General features: G+C 30.5%; 1 protein-coding gene across 1 annotated transcript; it reads left to right on the top strand.

The window, feature by feature from the left end:
* The first annotated feature begins 28 nt into the window (after positions 1-28).
* LOC134687028 (very long chain fatty acid elongase 5-like) lies at positions 29-19,624 on the top strand. The gene is made up of 7 exons (XM_063546957.1): positions 29-180; positions 5,970-6,027; positions 7,454-7,644; positions 8,726-8,827; positions 10,740-10,911; positions 14,622-14,746; positions 15,619-19,624. The coding sequence occupies exons 1-7, from the start codon at positions 178-180 to the stop codon at positions 15,865-15,867; spliced, it is 900 nt and encodes a 299-aa protein (XP_063403027.1). The 5' UTR covers positions 29-177; the 3' UTR covers positions 15,868-19,624.
* The last annotated feature ends 942 nt before the right edge of the window (positions 19,625-20,566 follow it).

Genomic DNA, 20,566 nt, shown 5'->3' with positions numbered 1-20,566 from the left:
AGTGAACTTTCGCCCTCACGGTTTTTTAAACAGAAAAATCTATTGGTGTGGAAGAATCAGTCTGCGTAACTTTAACCAATCAGCGAAAGTGTAACTGATGACGGTTGTCGGCTTGACAGGACGCACATGTTAGAGTTGCATAGCTACACGAATAATACCAAATACAACTGATTTTGCATGGTAAGAACGATAGAGCACTTACTGAAACATTTTACCTTAAACAAAATTGTATTAACAGTTGAAACATTTCAAAATATCGCTTCCAACTTCTCAGTTTATTAACGTTTCGTCATGCTTCGAAGCCGGATTTGCAGCATCATTTTTCCTCGATTTATACTTAAAAAAAAGTCCATGAATAGTACATTAGTATGCTGAAATGTTTACTCATCTTAGCTTTTTGCCATAGCCATAGTTGTTCACACTTGTTCAATAGTGCAGTAGGTACTTGTTTCAACCCGTTCATCCTTGTTTTTTGTCAGCTCTAGCCAAAAAAAATAGAGACAGCTCTCCTCCGCACAGGCACTTGTTTCTATCCATTGGAAGAACCACTATCAACGTATATTTACGAGTAAATATACGTTGATAGTGGTTCTTCCAATGGATAGAAACAAGTGCCTGTGCCCCTCCGCCCTTGCTACCTCTACCATATCTACCATAACATGGTTTTTAATATAAATGAGTTGCACAGGATGACTTAAATGCAATCATTGTAAATGATGTCATTGAAAAATCGCTTCTTACTGTGATGTTATAACATAATCAATGTCATATAGTATTGTGTTTTCGACCATCTTACGTTTTTCAACATAATTTTACTTTCATTTCCCATATCTATGCTGTGCATGCCCAGGTGACATCATATTTGGCTGCTATACTTAGTAACAGTAGCAAATTAGGCCATGAGTGGTGAAGATATTCTAAGTAAATTTATTATAAATTAGTATTAATGTTTTTTTATTTGATATAACATTTTTGAACCCTTTCACTGATACTATTTTTACCTTCCAAAAGAATCTGTAAAAAAAGTATACTAGTTACTCTCAAAATATATAGCATGTCTATGTTCATGATGTTCAAACATATGAAAGGGAAATTCAGAGAATCTGTTAGTAGGAAGAACTTGAAGTACATAGAATAGAATAGAATATTTTTATTTACCAAATTAGGGCCCCAGGAGGGCATATGATACAGACATTATTATTATAAACAATAACATATATATGCAATACACACACATTAAAAGATACGTAACAAGTGTTATTAAAATAATAAAATAAAATAATATACGAGGAATCAGGATGAATTTATTGGAAAGTGTGCAAAAAGAAATTTATCTGCTATAGTTCTCCCATGTGGTTTTTGTTTTCTGTCTTTTACTAAATGGCCTTTTTCGCTATGAATACATCTATGGATCTGAAAACCTGCGGACATAAAATGTTACTATAAAACAGTTTACTTCTTTGTCACAGGACATTACCATCAGACACTGGTCCAAATAGTCCATTTGCCAATTACCGATTTGATTCTGTTATTACACACTTTTTAAACAAATTTCTTCCCTTTGTCAATCGTAGACTGGTTCCATACCGAACAAAATTGGCTTTAGCCAATGCAAAGCATGATGAATTGAAAGTGATGTCATCGGCGGTTTAACTAATTTTTCAAGACAAATATTTTCTGATGTCAAAAGTATTTAGTTAAACAACAAATTAATGTTATTAAAAGATTTGAAAACCTAATAAATTACTCACATTACTCACAGGTAGATTTGCTCTTTCTGCTAGCTCTCCATTGTAAATAAAAATTAATGTCCCTCATAAGGGAGACAACTTTTTTAGGGATCTCTAATAAAAGGGTCAATTATGGGAATTGCCAAATAGCCTATTTGGTATTAGACAATAGACAATAAACTATTTATAATGCATGCAATAGAAAAATTTTATTATAATACATTTTTAAATCTGACATTTTTTTTCTATACAGATTTTTATTCCAATAGTGCTTTTTTTCACGTATCTATGGACAAATCTATTGTTTTTGCCAATTGTGGTTAGCAGTATATTTATTATGAGTGTAATTGGAAAATTGAGCAAGTTTTTAAAGCCAAAAAACCAACCATGCTCATTCATGCAGTATTGTTAGCTCACCTGACCGGAAGCACCAAGTGAGCTTTTCCCATCACTTGGTGTCTGTCCTCCTTCGTCGTTAACTTTTACATTTTGAACTTCTTCTAGAGAACCACTGAATGGAATAAAACCAAACCTTATGGGGTGCTGACCAAGTGTTGTCACTTTTTAGCCAACCCATCATCCAAGATGGCCACCAGCGGGGGACTTAGTTCAACATGGGACCCTATGGGAAATACATACAATTTACTTTTCTACATTGGTTAGAGGTATAGGGGGAGGGTTGAGATCTCACAAACATGTTTAACCCCGCCGCATTTTTGCGCCTGTCCCAAGTCAGGAGCCTCTGGCCTTTGTTAGTCTTGTATTATTTTAATTTTAGTTTCTTGTGTACAATTTGGAAATTAGTATGGCGTTCATTATCACTGAACTAGTATATATTTGTTTAGGGGCCAGCTGAAGGACGCCTCTGGGTGCGGGAATTTCTCGCTTCATTGAAGACCTGTTGGTGACCTTCTACTGTTGTTTTTTTGTTTGGTTGGGTTGTTGTCTCTTTGACACATTCCCCATTTCCATTCTCAATTTTAAATGTCTTCTTTTAGAGACCCACCAATATTATAATGGTCTTCAATGCAGCTGGCCACTTAACAATAGTGTAATTATTTTTTCAGTTCAGATTTTGATTTAATGTGCGCTATGCAAATGCAGTTACTTGTGCATGGAAAATACAATTCAAAAGTTAAAACATGGAAAATACAATTCAAAAGTTAAAACTTAAGAAATATGTATTGTATACATAGGTTATTATCATATGCTGCATTTGGAGATTTTCTAAAAAAAAATATGGAAATAACCTATGTATTATGTATACAATACATATTTCTTTTGTTTTAATTTTTGAATTGTATTTTCCTTGCACAATTAACTGCATTTGCATAAATTATTACTTTTTGGGCCAAAAAGTGTCCAAAATTAAACTTAAAATTGATTTCATCAAAAAATGAATTATTGGGGTTTGATATTTAAAGATATCTATACGTAGTAAACCCGATTATCTTTTTATTACTGGTCTTTTCCCTATTCCTAATACAGTTTTTCACTTGACAAAAGCAAACTTGATAACGTTTCCTCTCGCATTGTGACGTCGCTGATAACTTCTCCTCTCACATTGTGACTTCACTGATTATGCCTGGTCTCCTTTTGAAGCCTTGATACGAGAATTTCGGATCGACAGAGCAGGGTGATATAGGCATAGGGAAGGACAATAATGTCTCCTCTCACATTGTGACGTCACTGGTAGTTTCTCCTCGCCTTCACTGTGTTTAGCAGTAAGACTAAAGACTAGTCGGTTTGGAGTCAGGGTATAGGAACATGTTTTCCTGTAGACTTATCTTTTGAACTAGCAGATTTTAGTAAAAATCAGGCTCTATTTGTCCGTGTAGTACAAAGTAGGGTTTATAACCATATTTTATTAAACGTTTTCCTTATATCATGTAATTTATTGCAATAGGTTGCTATACACCAATTCATCATTATCGAGCTACATTTAAATCATACCAAATGTGTGATAAATTGACTCTAGGCCTATATAGATAGTGAACAAATTCTTAGTAAATTATTTGTTTCCTTTACTAAATATATACTTTCTGACCAGAAAAGACAAAAATTTTACATGTGTAAGTAAGATTTTTTTTAAAGGATTGTCTGCATTTCATGATAGATTTAAGGCCATAAATTTAGTACCATGTATTTGTTTTATCACAATATTTGCTTTTAATTCATTTTTAAAAATCAAACTTTAACTGACGACAGCATTTACAAATTTTTATATGTAAATCAATGAATAATAGATTGAAATATATGACGTACATGTATCCATGTCCAATGTAGTGAACACCCAAATTTGTAATTAGATTTTATGGTATGCACAAATGTGTACATGTGTGGTTAATATATATTATATAGTTTTTATGGACAGACAAAGTACCTTGGCTTCTTACGATTTCATTGATAGGATAAGCATTAAATATATTTTTTATAATTGAAATAATAGAAAAAGAAGAATATTTAAATCATGAGTACTTGTTTTACCCCAATAAAAACAACTTCAAAGGATATGATTAATGTTGTCCTCTCTACACCTTTCATACCTTTAGTATTTAAAATTTATAGAAAATCTGAAATATAGCTATAGGGACTTATAATAAGTTTTGAAACCAAGAATTAAGTTATCATATGCAGTTGTATTAATGGATATTTTGTTTTAAAGCAGTATCTTTTTATGACCAGTACCATTTTCTTTAAATATTTAATGAGATTAACATTAAGTAGTTTTTTTAGATTCATAAAATGTGTCATCCATGTAAAATGTGGTTACATAAAAAAAAATCATAATTTCTGATTTTATTATTAGATGGATTTTCATGCTAGTCTTCAAGGAAGCAGTAGACAAACATTATATGATGTATAATCATAACTTTGTGAAAATGTACATAATATTTCCTCATAAATGTACATGTAGTGCTATTGTTTTGCCATTACAAAATATGACATGGTTAACAACCTTTTATAACATTGTAAGAGGAAAATATATTATTGTTCAGTATTAATTTGTTGAAATGTATAGGTTAAAATAGAGATACAATGTATTTATAATGTGCTAGGTGTCACATGAAATTTGAAACTGCCATTTTCATGCAAATGTTGGGTTTTCCATTTATCAAGGAACAAAATAAGTTTTCCATTAACATCTAGATCTCTTCTGTTAAGAATGTTAAAAGGTAATAAAGTTATTATTAAATGTGTCTTTCAAAATAACTTATTTCTTACAAAACTGTACATATTTTTATGAGGCAAAAAAAATTTCAGCCATTTCTTTTAATTTACATGTCCAATAAAATTTTGAGAAAAAGCATTGAATTCTTAGTTAAGAGTGCATTTGTTTCTAACCCGAAATTTTGTCATCAATGACTATCGTTTAGTAAACGTTAAGCTGCTAGAAACAAATACATGGTTTAATAAACTTTATCGACCCCTTGTAGTCCAACAGAAATAGATTACACTCACGCACTGTAAACAAACAGGTATAAAAAGTGCTGGAAATAAATAACCAGGACTTTGTGAAATCATCACATGCTCGTAATTATTTAAACGACAGATGCAGTAACAAATTTATCGTTTACACGTCTCAACGATAAAAGATCAACGACTATTTTGCGCGTACATCCTTTATGGACGCGCGTAATCGTTTACATCCTTTAGGTTAGAAACAAATGCCCTCCAAAATCGCATGTACTAAGTAAATAAATTTTTTTTCCTTCTATGGCTAAAAAGGCTGAAAAACTTGTGGATTATAAAAGAAAGTAGTAGATTAAAAGAAAGTAGTATATAGAAAAGGTAGGGTTTGATGTTCGAACTGTCATTAACCAAGTTTCATTTAACCTAGTACAATATAATCGTTCCTTGTAGATGGTCTTCTCAGGGTACCTGGAAATGCCGCCACCTATAAAAAGTGGCTGCCATAATATAGTCAGGCTTACTGAAATTGTAATTAAACACAAACAAACAAACAAATTCTGCCTTGTACACTTATAACATCACCACTAACTCCTGTAGCTATGCTAGTTCAGTTTCCACTCAATTGTTTAGAGTGGTAGCTTTCTGACACAAGGTCCTTGGTTTCAAACACGACTGCTTCAGTGGTAATTTTTTAAAGGAAAATCATGTACTGCTGTTACTCTACTAAATATATCATTTCCAAAGAATAACGTATATTTTTTCTTTATTTAATTTGATGCTTACAATCTGTTTAATTAGTTCATTGATTTTTTATTTGTTTTGCAGAAAATGGGTTTGCTAGAAGAATCCTCGAGGTTTTATGAATGGACTAAAGAAACAAAGGGTAAGGATAATAGTCGGGTTGATTTTCATTCAATATTGCCTACAGTATAGTATACTAAAGGAGGGACAAAACATACCTACAGAGGGACAGTCAAACTCTTAAATTGAAAATAAACTGATAATGCATCATGCTAAAAACGAAAAAGACAAATAGACATACAATAGTTCTCATGACACAACATAGAAAACTATAGAATAAGTAACATGAACCCCAGTAAAATCTAGGGGTGATCTCAGGTGCTCCAGAAGGGTAAGCAGTTGTGGATTCATTTATTTTTGTGAATGCCAATTTTTGTATATGAGGAAAATTGTATATACATTGATATTTTTTTTAGTGTATATCATGAATGTGTACATAGGTTTTATAATGAAAACTATCCATTTATATAAAAAAAAAAAAACATATACATCATTTTTTTTCATTTAAAGTTTCGTATGACTTTAAAATAGCTTCAGGGTTAAGTTTTGTGATAAATTTTTTTCTGTATTCACTGTGAAAGAGTTACACTTTTTATCAGTAACTTTCCATCTCTTTTTATATGAACAAAAGGAAGGAGTTATCTATAGAACACGAGTCTTGAACTTCCTTAAACAGGATGTTTTTCTCTATGCTTATTGATGAATAGAATTATCTATAGCCATCACATATGGAAGATGGGAAAAGTGTTTTTTCGATACACAAAAATTAAACCGATAAATGAAATTTGGCTGCAACATTTATGTGAGCATGAAATATTGTATGATTTGTTTTCACATCCAATGCTCTGTAATATCCAGAATTGCTTTTATTTTGATATTAAGGGTTAAGTATAATGCACTAAAAACATAAAAAAAAATCATTAGTAAAGTTTAATAGCTTCAGTTTTTGCTTGATAATTCCTCATATTACATAAATGTTATTATGTATATGTTGTGTACAAAATGTAAGTTTGTACAAATTGTAATTTGTACAGGGTTTTTGTACAAGTTTTATGTTTTTTTAACACATACCTTTTTGCACCTGGTGATACAGGTTTATCTTCTAAAATGTCCCAGTTTGATGTTTTAAATTCAAATTTATATTCTTTAACCTAACATGTAGTGCTATTCTCCTTGTCCTCAAACTGGAAATGAGGATACCTTAACGGTTTCAATTTTCAATTTTATTTTGCTCCTTACACCATTTTATATCCATAAAAGTGTTTTTGTGGTCTTGTAATGTTTTTTGTATCAATGTTCAGTATTAGACTGTAAAATTTAGTTGTGAAAATATGACAGAAATATGCTAAACAAAAGTCTGTGAGTGTGTGCTTGCATCATCCATTTGTTTTCAGCTGTTCATAAAACACTGATAACTTGTACAAAAAACCTGTACAAATTAACATTACAACTTGTACACAACATATATATATATTAAAGATTTCTGATTAATGAATTTTCTTTTCCAGATCCCAGAACAAGGAACTGGTTCCTATTAAATGATAATCCTATTTATGTATTACTTATCGTACTGGCTTACTATTTCATTGTATGGCAGGGACCAAAATTTATGAAGAATAGAAAACCATATGAATTACAGACATTTATGATTATATATAATTGGTTTCTAGTTATATTATCAGCTTATATGACATTTGAAGTAAGTATACAATTTTATAGTAACAAAAGTACACCCAAAAAAATGTAACAAAGGATTCTTAAAAATTTGTTAAAGGCTCAGCACTTGAAACAAAGTGTTTGGAAAATACATGTATCCTGACTCATTTCATATTCAAGACAGTCACAGTTTTGATAACTGCACATCTTGTTAAAACTCAATCTCAATTGTCTATCAGTTAATGATTGTGGATACAATGGCACTATTTCAAATCCTCTTGTTTCTTGTTTATAAGTCTTTACTAAGAATCATATCTTTATTTCCATGATATGATTAATAAACAAGGAACATTAGAGTGATTATAAAGTTATAAAGAAAGCAAGAGAATGCATAAACAAGAATGAGGAAATATATTCATGAAAAAAACATTGAAAATCCTGTAAAGAATTATGTATTATGGGACAACAAAAATTTCTTAGAAGGAAAATACAATGGGTTATCCTATTATATTTTTTGTGACTTCATGGTATTCATTTTCAGTAAGGACATTAAAATAAGGGGAGATAATAAACCAAAAATGATTTGTTTTAAATTTTAATCTCTCATCTATAGTTTTCATCTTTGCTGTCTACAGAAGTATTAGATAAAACAAAATACTGTGAATTCATTAATATTTTTTTATTCCAATTTTCATGGATTTCATGAGTTCAGGGAAACCACAAATTTAAATAAACAACAAAGAACAAATTTTCTAAAGGAATTTGTGCAGACCTTGCCAAAACAACAAAATTAAATATCCACAAAAAAGCATGTTTTCTTAAATCCACAAAAATTGGTACCCATCAAAATGAATGAATCCACAGTTAAAGGTGACGCTAATTTATTGTATTGCAAATTACAAATGTATATATTGACTTCGACAGTCAGGAGATGATGGGGTTGCCCCTTGATTCTAAATAACCATTGTAAATTTAAGGGAAATGTTACAGATTTAGCCATGTAATGTGTTATATATTTCTGTTTCTGTTGTTGTTCTAAAAAAGGATATTTTTCGGTCAATATTGCACATACTTCATGGATTTGTTATTTTACTCACTAATGAATGAAATAATTTATTTTACAGATATTGTACAGTTCATACCTAATAGGGTATTTTAGTACCAGTAATCCATTATGTGCTAAATACAAACATTCTGAAGCTTACAAAGATCCTAAAGAAATGAGGGTTTGTAACTATAGTCTTAATTGTTCTATATAAAAATAAGGAGGTATGATTGCCAATGAGAGAACTATCCACCAGATTTCAAATATTAAATGGATATGTAAAGATTCTTTAATATATTGATATGTATCAAATTATATAACTGATATAACACAAGAGAACAATTAATTTCAATTTGAATTTATAGACCTGAGAAATTACATTAAATATTTTTTTTATTTTTTTTTTTTATTTGTAATTATTGTGATAAAGTTAAATAGCAGTGCTGATATGTAAATAATGTACTTTGATATGTTGTATTATTATGTAATATCAGGTTGCACTATAAAAATAAAATATATATATACATTGATACCAGTGGATTATTTGATTTATCCAATAGAGATAGTTAAATTATCAATTTTAAAGTCCAAGCCTCTGCAAGGACTTTACAATTTATAATTTAACTATCAAGATTAGATAAATCCGATTATTTACGAGTAATCTATGTAAAAATCTGTATCTCCTAATGAATAAAATTGTTAAACTTCTCCTCCAAGTGCCTTCCACATTTCACAAAGTTGTCAATTTCTGTTCAACTTAGCATATTTTGATTCATTCAGTTAGCTGATTAAAGTTATGACCCTTAAACATATCCAATCATCTTCTGATATCAACAACAACCACATGTTAATTAAAACCACTTATACAATGAGTGCAGAAAGGTATACATTGTCAAAGAATTAGAGAAAAGCAATTATAGATCACATTATGGAATTGTTTTATTTTTCCCCTTTTTGCCAGACTTTTGCAAAAACTTTAGATGGTAACAATTTTTGTCGAGCCTGCAACTTTTGTTGCAGAAAGCTCGACATAGGGATAGTGATCCGGCGGCGGCGGTGTTAGCTCACTTCTTAAAAGCTTTATATTTTAGAAGGTAGAAGACCTGGATGCTTCATACTTTGTATATAGATGCCTCATGTTACGAACTTTCCGTCAGTCACATGTCAAATGTCCTTGACCTCATTTTCATGGTCCCGTGACTACTTGAAAAAAAAGTTAAGATTTTTTGTAATGTTAAATTCTCTCTTATTATAAGTAGTTGGATAACTATATTTGGTATGTGCGTACCTTGCAAGGTCCTCATGCCTGTCAGACTGTTTTCACTTGACCTCGACCTTGTTTCATGGATCAGTGAACAAGGTTAAGTTTTCGTGGTCAAGTCCATATCTCAGATACTATAAGCAATAGGGCTAGTATATTCGGTGTATGGAAGGACTGTAAGGTGTACATGTCCAACTGGCAGGTGTCATCTGACCTTGACCTCATTTTCATGGTTCAGTGGTTATAGTCAAGTTTTTGTGTTTTGGTCTGTTTTTCTTATACTATATGCAATAGGTCTACTATAATTGGTGTATGGAATGATTGTAAGGTGAACATGTCTAACTGACAGGTGTCATCTGACCTTGACCTCATTTTCATGTTTTCAGTGGTCAAAGTTAAGTTTTTGAGTTTTGGTCCATTTTTCTTTATTTATATGCAATTAGTCAACTATATTTGTTATATTGAAGAATTGTTAGCTGTACATGTCTGCCTGTTATGGTTCATCTGACCTTGACCTCATTTTCATGGTTCATTGATCAATGTTTCATTTTCTTGGTTAATGTTGAGTTTATGTGACAGTTGTAATAAAGCTTTATATCTATGTCTATCAAGATAGTATCAAGGATTAGTAAAGAAGGCGAGACATTTCAGTGTGTGCACTCTTGTTTAATTTTTACATGGATTTGCAATTCTGCATGTACTTTAGAATTTCATAATATGTTTATTAATTGCCTAAGTAAAGTTGTCATTTATAGCCATTTCTTCATTTTTCTTTGTTGTTCGAAATTATTCATGATTTAGTTAATTCATATTGTTTTCATTTTTCTTCTAGTTGGCAAATGTACTGTACATATATTTCCTGTCTAAAATTTTGGAGTTTATGGATACCTTTTTAATGATCCTAAGAAAGAAGGACAACCAGATAACCTATCTACACGTATATCATCATAGTTCTATATTAATTGTATGGTGGATAGTTATGACATATATGCCTGGAGGACAGTGTAAGTATTCAATAGAAAAAATCTTCTTTACTGAAACTACCAGGTCAAATTTAACCAAACTTGGCTACAATCATCGAGGTATGAAGTGTTTTCAATGACCTTGCCTGCCAAACAATCATGACCCACATAGCTGAAAGTAGAACAGAGGGGAAAGTTCAAGTTTTGTCTACTACTGTGGATTCATTTATTTCTTGGGTATTTTTTTTTTGTGGATTGAGGAAAACTTACATTTTCGTGGATATTTGAATTCGTGGTTTGCCGATTTCTGTGTACAAAGCGTATAGAAAATTTGTAATTCGTTGACAATATGAATTTGTGGTTCACCTGTACCCAAGAAAACCACGAAAATTGGTATCCAACGAATAATAATGAACCCACAGTACTTGCAATAGAGAAAATCTGTCATCAATATTTTACTATACATACAGTGACCTTAACTGTGAGACTTCTTGTTAGAACTTTAAAATTATGATGAAAGAATGTAAAAAAAACATGCATTGGAAGGTATATAGTAATAACTGATTCTTAAATTACAAAAATACACCAAAACATTTAGTAAAGTTCTGTAAAGGAAAATTTCAATTTACAAATGGGAATGCATGGAAAGTATAAAAAAAAATCATGGCTCTAGCAATTCATTTATTGTGTACATGCTCCCAGTGATATGTGTTGTTTGTTTATCAAATTCACAGTCCCTTAAACTTTGGCAACAAAAGTTAACTCTTGTAATCAACAATCACTGATTGAAAAAATTATGTTGATAATGCGTTATAGATTTGTTATTTATGTATAACATTGCAATATGGCTTTGAGTTTAGTATATATAGATATGAGAAGATGTGGTATGAGTGCCAATGAGACAACTCTCCATCCAATTCATAATTTGTAAAATTAAACCATCATTATTCAAAGTACCATCTTCAAAACAGAGCATTAACACACACCAAACAGCAAGCTATAAAAGGCCCAAAAATGACTAGTGTAAAACCATCCAAACAGGAAAACCAACCTATATGCATGTATTGATTCAATAATGTCAATAACATTTAAATTACAAGAAAGTCCATCATATTACTTTAAATGACCATTTCTTTTTATTTATTTCTGTGTTTTGTGCAAACAATAAAAAAAAAAATAGAGAACAACTGAAAATCAACAAAATTAATCAACAATAGTAAATACAAGATCAACAAACAAGATTTTCGTCATGAATTCTGTTCTTGTCCATAATGACGGAGAGTGTTTATTGTTTAAAAGATACACATAGACCTAACTGAGAGGCTCATGTTTCTATTATTATTTTTCTGCACCATTTATGTGCATTAGGTTTTCCGGTCTGTGCATTTGTTCCCCTTCAGGCTAAGGTTTCTGGTCCAGGTAGTTTTTGATGAAGTCTTATCAACTGGAAACTTAGTACACATGTGTCCTTTGACCCATTTTTAGCTCACCTGGCCCAAAGGGCCAAGTGAGCTTTTCCCATCACTTTGCGTCTGTCGTCGATGTTTACTTTTACAAAAATCTTCTCCTCTGAAACTACTGGGCCAAATTAAACCAAACTTGGCCACAATCATCATTGGGGTATCTAGTTTTAAAAATGTGTCCGGTGACCCGGCCAACCAACCAAGATGGCCGCCATGGCTAAAAATAGAACATAGGGGTAAAATGCAGTTTTTGGCTTATAACTCAAAAACCAAAGCATTTAGAGCAAATCTGACATGGGGTAAAATTGTTTATCAGGTCAAGATCTATCTGCCCTGAAATTTTCAGATGAATTGGACATTCTGTTGTTGGGTTGCTGCCTCTGAATTGGTAATTTTAAGGAAATTTTGCTGTTTTTAGTTATTATCTTGAATATTATGATAGTTAGAGATAAACTGTAAACAGCAATAATGTTCAGCAAAGTAAGATTTACAAATAAGTTTTTATGTGACCAAAATGGTCAGTTGACCTCTTTAGGAGTTATTGCCCTTTATTGTCAATTTTTAACCGTTTTTCGTAAATCTTGGTTATCATTTACAAAAATCTTCTCCTCTGAAACTACTGGGCCAAATTAATCCAAACTTGGCCACAATCATCTTTGGGGTATCTAGTTTAAAAATTGTGTCCGGTGACCCGGCCATCAAATCAAGATGGCCGCCATGGCTAAAAATAGAACATAGGGGTAAAATGCAGTTTTTGGCTTATAACTCGAAAACCAAAGCATTAGAGCAAATCTGACATGGGATAAAATTGTTTATCAGGTCAACATCTATCTGCCCTGAAATTTTCAGATGAATCACACAACCTGTTGTTGGGTTGCTGTCCCTGAAACGGTAATTTTAAGGAAATTTTTCTTATTTTGGTTATTATCTTGAATATTATTATACCCCCACTTTAAAAAAGGGGGGTATACTGTTTTACCTCTGTCTGTCTGTCAGTCCGTCAGTCAGTCAGTCCGTCCCACAAAACTTTCGTCACATTTTTCTCAGGAACTACACATCCACCCTTTCTGTAATTTGGTATCAACATTTATATATATATGTCAGCCATACCGTGTGATGCGTTTTCAGATTCATCACTTGACAACTTCCTGTTTACCGAACACTTGTATGATTTTACACATGATAGCCAAGTTGAAAATTTTCGTCACATTTTTCTCAGGAACTACAATACAAAGATTTCTGAAATTTGGTTTCAGGATTTATATAAGTCAGCTATACCGTGTAATGTGTTTTCAGATTCATCACTCACAACTTCCTGTAAAACGAACACTTGCATATTTTTACACTATTTATTTTTTCGTCGCATTTTTCTCAGGAACTACAATACAAGGATTTCTGAAATTTGGTTTCAGGGTTTATCTAAGTCAGCTATACCATGTGATGCGTTTTCAGATTGATCACTTGACAACTTCCTGTTTACCGAACACTTGTATGATTTTACACATGATAGCCAAGTTGAAAATTTTCGTCACACTTTTCTCAGGAACTACAATACAAGGATTTCGGAAATTTGGTTTCAGGATTTATATAAGTCAGCTATACCTTGTGATGCGTTTTCAGATTCATCACTCGACAACTTCCTGTTTACCGAACACATATTTTGACACTATTTATATTATCCACTTGCGGCAGGGGTATCATCAGTGAGCAGTAGCTCGCAGTTTCACTTGTTATAGATAGAGATAAACTGTAAACAGCAATAATGTTCAACAAAGTAAGATTTACAAATAAGTCAAAATGACCGAAATGGTCAATTGACCCACTAAGGAGTTATTGTCCTTTATAGTCAATTTTTAACAATTTTCCAAAAAATTGTAAATTTTTATTAACATTTTACACTGAAACTACTGTGCCAAGTTCATTATAGATAGAGATAATTGTAAGCAGCAAGACTGTTTAGTAAAGTAAGATGTACAAACACATCACCATCACCAAAACACAATTTTGTCATGAATCCATCTGCTTCCTTTGTTTAATATTCACATAGACCAAGGTGAGCTACACAGGCTCTTTAGAGCCTCTAGTTTCTAATCTTAATGCCAAATTAAAGTTTTGACCATAATTCCATGGTCCACTGTACCTAGAAAATGATAGTGTGAGTGGGACATCTGTGTACTATGGACACATTCTTGTTTATCATCTATTATATAATCTGCTTGCATCCCATGCATGCCATGTAGAATGCTAAAATATTTTTAATAATTGTGACATTTTCCCCTTTTTTTTCAGCATGGATGTCAAGCAGTATGAATTGTTCAGTGCATGTAGTCATGTATGCTTATTATGCTCTAGCAGCTATTCCTTCCATGAGGGCAAAGTTATGGTGGAAAAAGTATATTACTAAATTTCAGCTAGTGAGTTTGACATGTTAAAATTTTCTTTTCATTTCCAATGCCTACAGTTTAAATATTTATGATCAGCCATGCCATAATAATTTTTACTCTACATATAACTTTATGAACTTCTGTTGATGTATCCTTTAGATCAGCTAAAATTCAGATTTTTGCAATTTTATCCAGAAAAAGACAAAAGATAGTTAAGCTATCTATATTACAATGAAAATGCAATGATAAGGTACTAATTTGATGAAAGAAAAAAAGATGCAATTAAAATGTCTGCAAGGCATCTTCTGAAAGTATTACTGCATCTAGAAGACACTTTTCCTATCTTTATCAAAATTAATTGATCTTTTTTAATAGAACAATAGGAAAATAGAATATTTATTTATAACTTCTATGTAAATTATATATCTTCAACACAGAGCTTAGGCTCTCACCAAACAGTAAGCTATAAGGGACCCAAAAATGACATGTGTAAAAACGTTAAATCGGGGAAAACCAATAGTCTAATCTATATAAAAAACAAGAAACACTTATGAACCACATCAACAAATGACAACTTCTGAACACCAGGTACCTGACCTAGGATAGATGCATACAAATGCAGTGGGTTTAAATGTTTTAATAGGTACCAACCTTCACCCTTACTCAAAACAATAGTGAAACATCACAACATAGAAAGACTCACTATTAAGTATCTATTGAAATGTTGAATTGTTTATTAGGGACATATAATGACACTGGAGCATTCTGTCCATCTGTAATTTTATTGAAATTGTACATGAAGCAATAAAGCTGTAGGCTTTTCTACTACCAACATTCACTTGTGCCCTTTCATCCTGATTTTGCGACCAATTATTACATTTTTGTATGTTTATCTTTTTCAGACACAGTTTACGCTTATTCTCTTACACACATTACAGAGTGCTTTTACACGTTGTGATTTTCCAAAGATTGGGGAGTACATGTTGACTTTTTACATGATTTCTATGTTAGTATTATTTGGTAATTTCTACATCAAGTCCTATAATTTGAGACAGAAGGAGAAAGCAATGAAAGATGGAGTGAAACTATCTAATGGAAATAGTAATGGTCATTCTAAAGGCCATACTAATGGTTATGCAAAATTAGATTGAACACAGTTTTATATTAGTTGGTTTAATGACATAAGAACATAATATTTAACAGTTGATAAATGAAGTTCAGCATTGTTTTCTCATTAACCATACAGGGTATTGATATCATGTACTTTATCAACCATTATAGATATTTTTCATTAAGACTCTGACTCAATAAATAAGAACAAAATGGTAACATTTTTAATTATTTATTTATGATTGAATAAAGATAAGAGGAAATGATGCGATTTTCACTCATGAGTCATCTATAAAATGGTTATTCTCTTCATAGAAATTAAAACAAATTGATTTAATATTTGCACTTTATTAGTCACAAAGATCTTCTTGATTTTGGTAGAGTTTACTAGAAACCCTTTAGGTTTATTTACCAGAGTAGATTCCTCTCAATTCAAAATAAGAATCTGCTTTTAATCAGATCACTTATTCATAAGAATTTGTCAAAATTGTCAAAGATTGAACAAGTGTGTCCATCAGTAAACAAAGGGACATAATTTCAAAGGGAAATAATTTTAGTTCTTGTTATTAGACCAGCAGTTATAGACAGTAAGTTACAAAGATTTCATTGATTTAAAACATTTATTCAAAGAAGTTTAAGAGAAAATCAATGAAAAAATATATTTCTACTTCATTAAAATTATTTCTGCTTTAATTGTGCAATTTCCTAAACCATTATTGGTTAAGGAGATTTAAAATATGCATTTTTCTGCATAATAATTCTACATTTTTCATTTTCTACTCTGCATAATTTTTTTTCACATATTTAAAACATTTTGCTGTTTTCCTGTCTGCCAAAGCTGTCCAATCATAAATGATACTAACATAATTTCAACACATATATTTATCAAAGGGAAGTGTTCCATATATATATACCAAAAGTTTGAGTAGAATTAATAAATTCTAATTAGTACTGTCGGTTATGTCATTTTCAATCCTTACTTTTGTATGAATAGAAATTTGATTATTACATTTGTTATTGTATATCTTTATATTATGTATTTTATCTTTGTTAAAAAAATGTTCTGATCAAATGCTTAAGGTTTTTAAAATAAAACATCTTAAACTGAAGAAGAAGTATTTTATTTAAAAAAAATATGTCAGATACTAGTAAAATGATTACTGGAGGTAGTTTTAATTCTTTTCTAATACAATGAAAACTTAAGGACAAATGTGCCATATATTTATCATAAAAAAAACTCCTATTGCCATATAAAAACCATCTGTAGTGAAAACAAAAAGTCTTATTTGAGTATGAAAACAACAAAGGTCACACTTTGTTTTAGAAGTTTTGGATTCCAGATTTTCAGTCTGATATATATGATTGTCATATTAATCAAAACAAAATTATCAGTGATAGTTGAATTCTGTAATTATGTGTAAAAATATTGTATATTGGCTAATTTTGTAGGAATCATTTGTTTCATTATCATGAGCATCTACCTTAATTTATTACTGGTTAATGAAGAAATATACATATTAATGAATATTCATGTAAAAAATATATCATGTAATTGTTTTATTTATTGTTGTTGTTGTCTTACAAATAGTGTGCCTTTTTCAAGAACATGCTATACTTGACTGAGCATGCAACCAAGTCCCATGGTTTTGTATTGGTTGTTTTTACTGAAGTATTTTGTGCTTCCGTGCATTCCTTTTACCTCCCACCATCAAAATGAATGTTTGTGCTATTGCCATCACTTGCTATTAGTCACATGTTTTTATCAATCAATCATTCATTCATTTTTTTTCTAGTGACATTTTTTTGTAAACCACTAAAAATTTATAAAAGACTAATGGCTCTTTTTGCCCCAAAAATTAAAGTTTTGAGACCCTCTACAAATGAAAAATTGTTATGTTTCCAATTTTCCATTCATATTTACTTAAAGAAAGATCAGCAAAGTCAGGAAATATCAAATTTATGTTAGAAAAGATATCTTTTTCCTACTTTTTTAACACACAGTCCAACCAAAAATACAGTGGCTTCCTGAACCAACTTGGTATTAAAATAATCAAAATATCTGAAAAGTAACTTTCATTAGAGTATCATTTTATTTTAGATACTTAGATAAACAAAGGTAAACAAAATTGAAGTTCAAAGATTTTTTAGAATCATTGCAGATTATTATAATTTTAGTACATGTATCAAAACTTATAAATGATACCAGGCTTATAATTATGTATAAAATATTATATCAGATACTGTAGCAAAATGCTTTTATTCTCTCTATTCTGAAACTTAATCCTTTGCAATATAAATACTTTCATATCAAAGACTAGATATTGGCTTTATTTCTGCTTATTACTAGACTTACAATTTGTTTTATAAACTATTATATGTCCCATCATGACTTGATTTGATAGTAGTCCTCAGTGTACACATGACAACAACAGTCATTAAAAATAAATGCTGAAAGGCTGACCATATACATATCCAAAAGAAAATTGTGTTACAAATTATTGTCAGGATTTTATGCCCCATTTATGGGCATTATGTTTTCTGGTCTGTGCATCCGTCTGTTCGTACGTCCGTTCCTCCTGCTTCATGTTAAAGTTTTTGGTTGAGGTAGTTTTTGATGAATTTGAAGTTGAAACTTAGTACACATGTTTCTTATGATATGATCTAATTTTATTGCCAAATTAAAGATTTTACACCATTTTTCACGAGCCAATGAACATAGAAAATGATAGTGCGGATGGGGCACCAATGTACTTGGGACACATTCTTGTTCACCTTATTATTAGTAAGAAATAATTGACTTACATCCTCTATAACTGTGTGTATGGCAGTTGTAAGGCATTCTTTCCCAATCTTTGATCTCTTTATGGTTTATATGCTTTTTTATTTGAATATTTTTTATATTGATTATTGTACAAATGTGTGTATATGTTTGTTTCTATCTATAGTTGTTAAATTATTATTTTGTTTATTTTCCTTAAGAATGATTTATTAATGATTTAGACTTCAGGTCTTCAAAGTATGACTGTAACTTTGTTACAAATATTTTATATAAAAAATGTGCATTATTTAAAGTAACAAAATTGAAAGTTTTCAAAATAATTTATGACATAATATTATTTTGAATAGACACAGGAAAATAATGATTTAAGAAAAACATTATAGATGTACATATATTCGATTTTCTTAATTTTTAAGGCCAAACAAATTGAATCCCTGTGTTTATTTCCCCCATAGGATAGTTAACTCATCTGCTAAGAAGTATGTGATTTTTGTTAAATCTTTAATAAATCCTTGTCATGTAGATTATTCCCCATTTCCATTCTCAATTTTATGCACCTTTTATTACAGAATTTATACAATTTCTTTTCATATCTTCATTTTTACACCATAATCATTCAAAAGCATTTTAAATCAGTATTAAAATGTAAACAATTGTTTCATGAGTCTATATTGGGTGTAGACATCTAATTTTGAAATCATTAGTATTGGTCATGTGGTTCATATTTAATTATTGCTAAGAAGATTTGAGGAAAAATGTAACATGATTGTGAACATCATCAAAACACAACAGAGAAAATGTGTATTGCTACTACTTATTAAGTTGTTAGGTTTGAAAGGAAAGTACAGCTTTAGGATAGAACATTGGTTCTTGTGGTGGGTTTACTTTTAACACCCTTGACTACCCATTAGGTCCTAGCATGGTCTTCACTTAAATGATACCAGGTTCTAACATCAGTGTTCTTATTGCATCTTTAAAATAAAGTAAATCTGCTAATATAGATAGACAAGAAACTATTGTACTATACCGACCGTGCGAGGGCTGAAAAGCCAGTCAAGGTCGTTAAACACTTCCATATATTGTACTATTCATATTTGTATGAAACTTTGAATGAAATATTTGCACATCAGTTTTTTATAGGAAATCACAGGAAAATCACTACAAGTGTTTTATCATCATTTGTTTTAAAAATTTAGGATAATTAATAACTTTATTATTCATACGCTACAGTCAAAACAATAATTTATAAAAGAATGATTTGTGATGAACATTATATACTGGGTAAATAGTAATTAAATTTTTATTTTATTATTTTTGCTCAGCATTATTTTATTTTTTTCAGCATGTTTTTTTTGTATTTTTGTCTTGTTTGATAGTCTTTAAAAAAAAATATAAGAAATTGAGCTAGATAACTGTTTTGAATATTATAGTACTGATACTTTGAAAATGTCAAAACTGATTTATATATAGAAATGATAATTGAAATTATAAAGATATTTAAATCTCGTGCTTGTTCTATTGTCACTGATGCTTATGAAGAAGCACAAAAGAACTGTTCTTTTGTGATTTTGTTTGTTATGTTTGTTTTCAGTGTCATGTATTGTTATTTGATTTATAAAAGGTGATTTTTTTATTAAGGCGGTCATAAATTTGAATGAATTTTTTCGTAAAATGTCTGATTTGGCAGCGATATTTTTCAATATTTTGAATTGAGTAAGGCCAAGATCAGTATGTTAACACAGATAATATTGACATATTTAAAATTGTAGATGCTTTGAATTTCTACTTTAAATATGTACTTGGGCTATCCTTATTAAAAAGTATTTTAAAAAAATGATAAAGACCAAAGTTTTTTGTCAATAGTGGCTAAAACAAATGAAAAATAGTTAAAAGAAAGGTCTACTATTTTAATTTCTTGCTTTATTTTTAGCATTTGAATTACTTTATATGTAACCACAAAC

This window comes from Mytilus trossulus, chromosome 1 (genome assembly GCF_036588685.1).
Source record: "Mytilus trossulus isolate FHL-02 chromosome 1, PNRI_Mtr1.1.1.hap1, whole genome shotgun sequence".
NCBI classification, from domain to species: Eukaryota; Metazoa; Mollusca; class Bivalvia; order Mytilida; family Mytilidae; genus Mytilus; species Mytilus trossulus.
The sequence above is the reverse complement of the archived record's forward strand: the minus strand, read 5'-3'. Positions and strand labels throughout refer to the sequence as shown.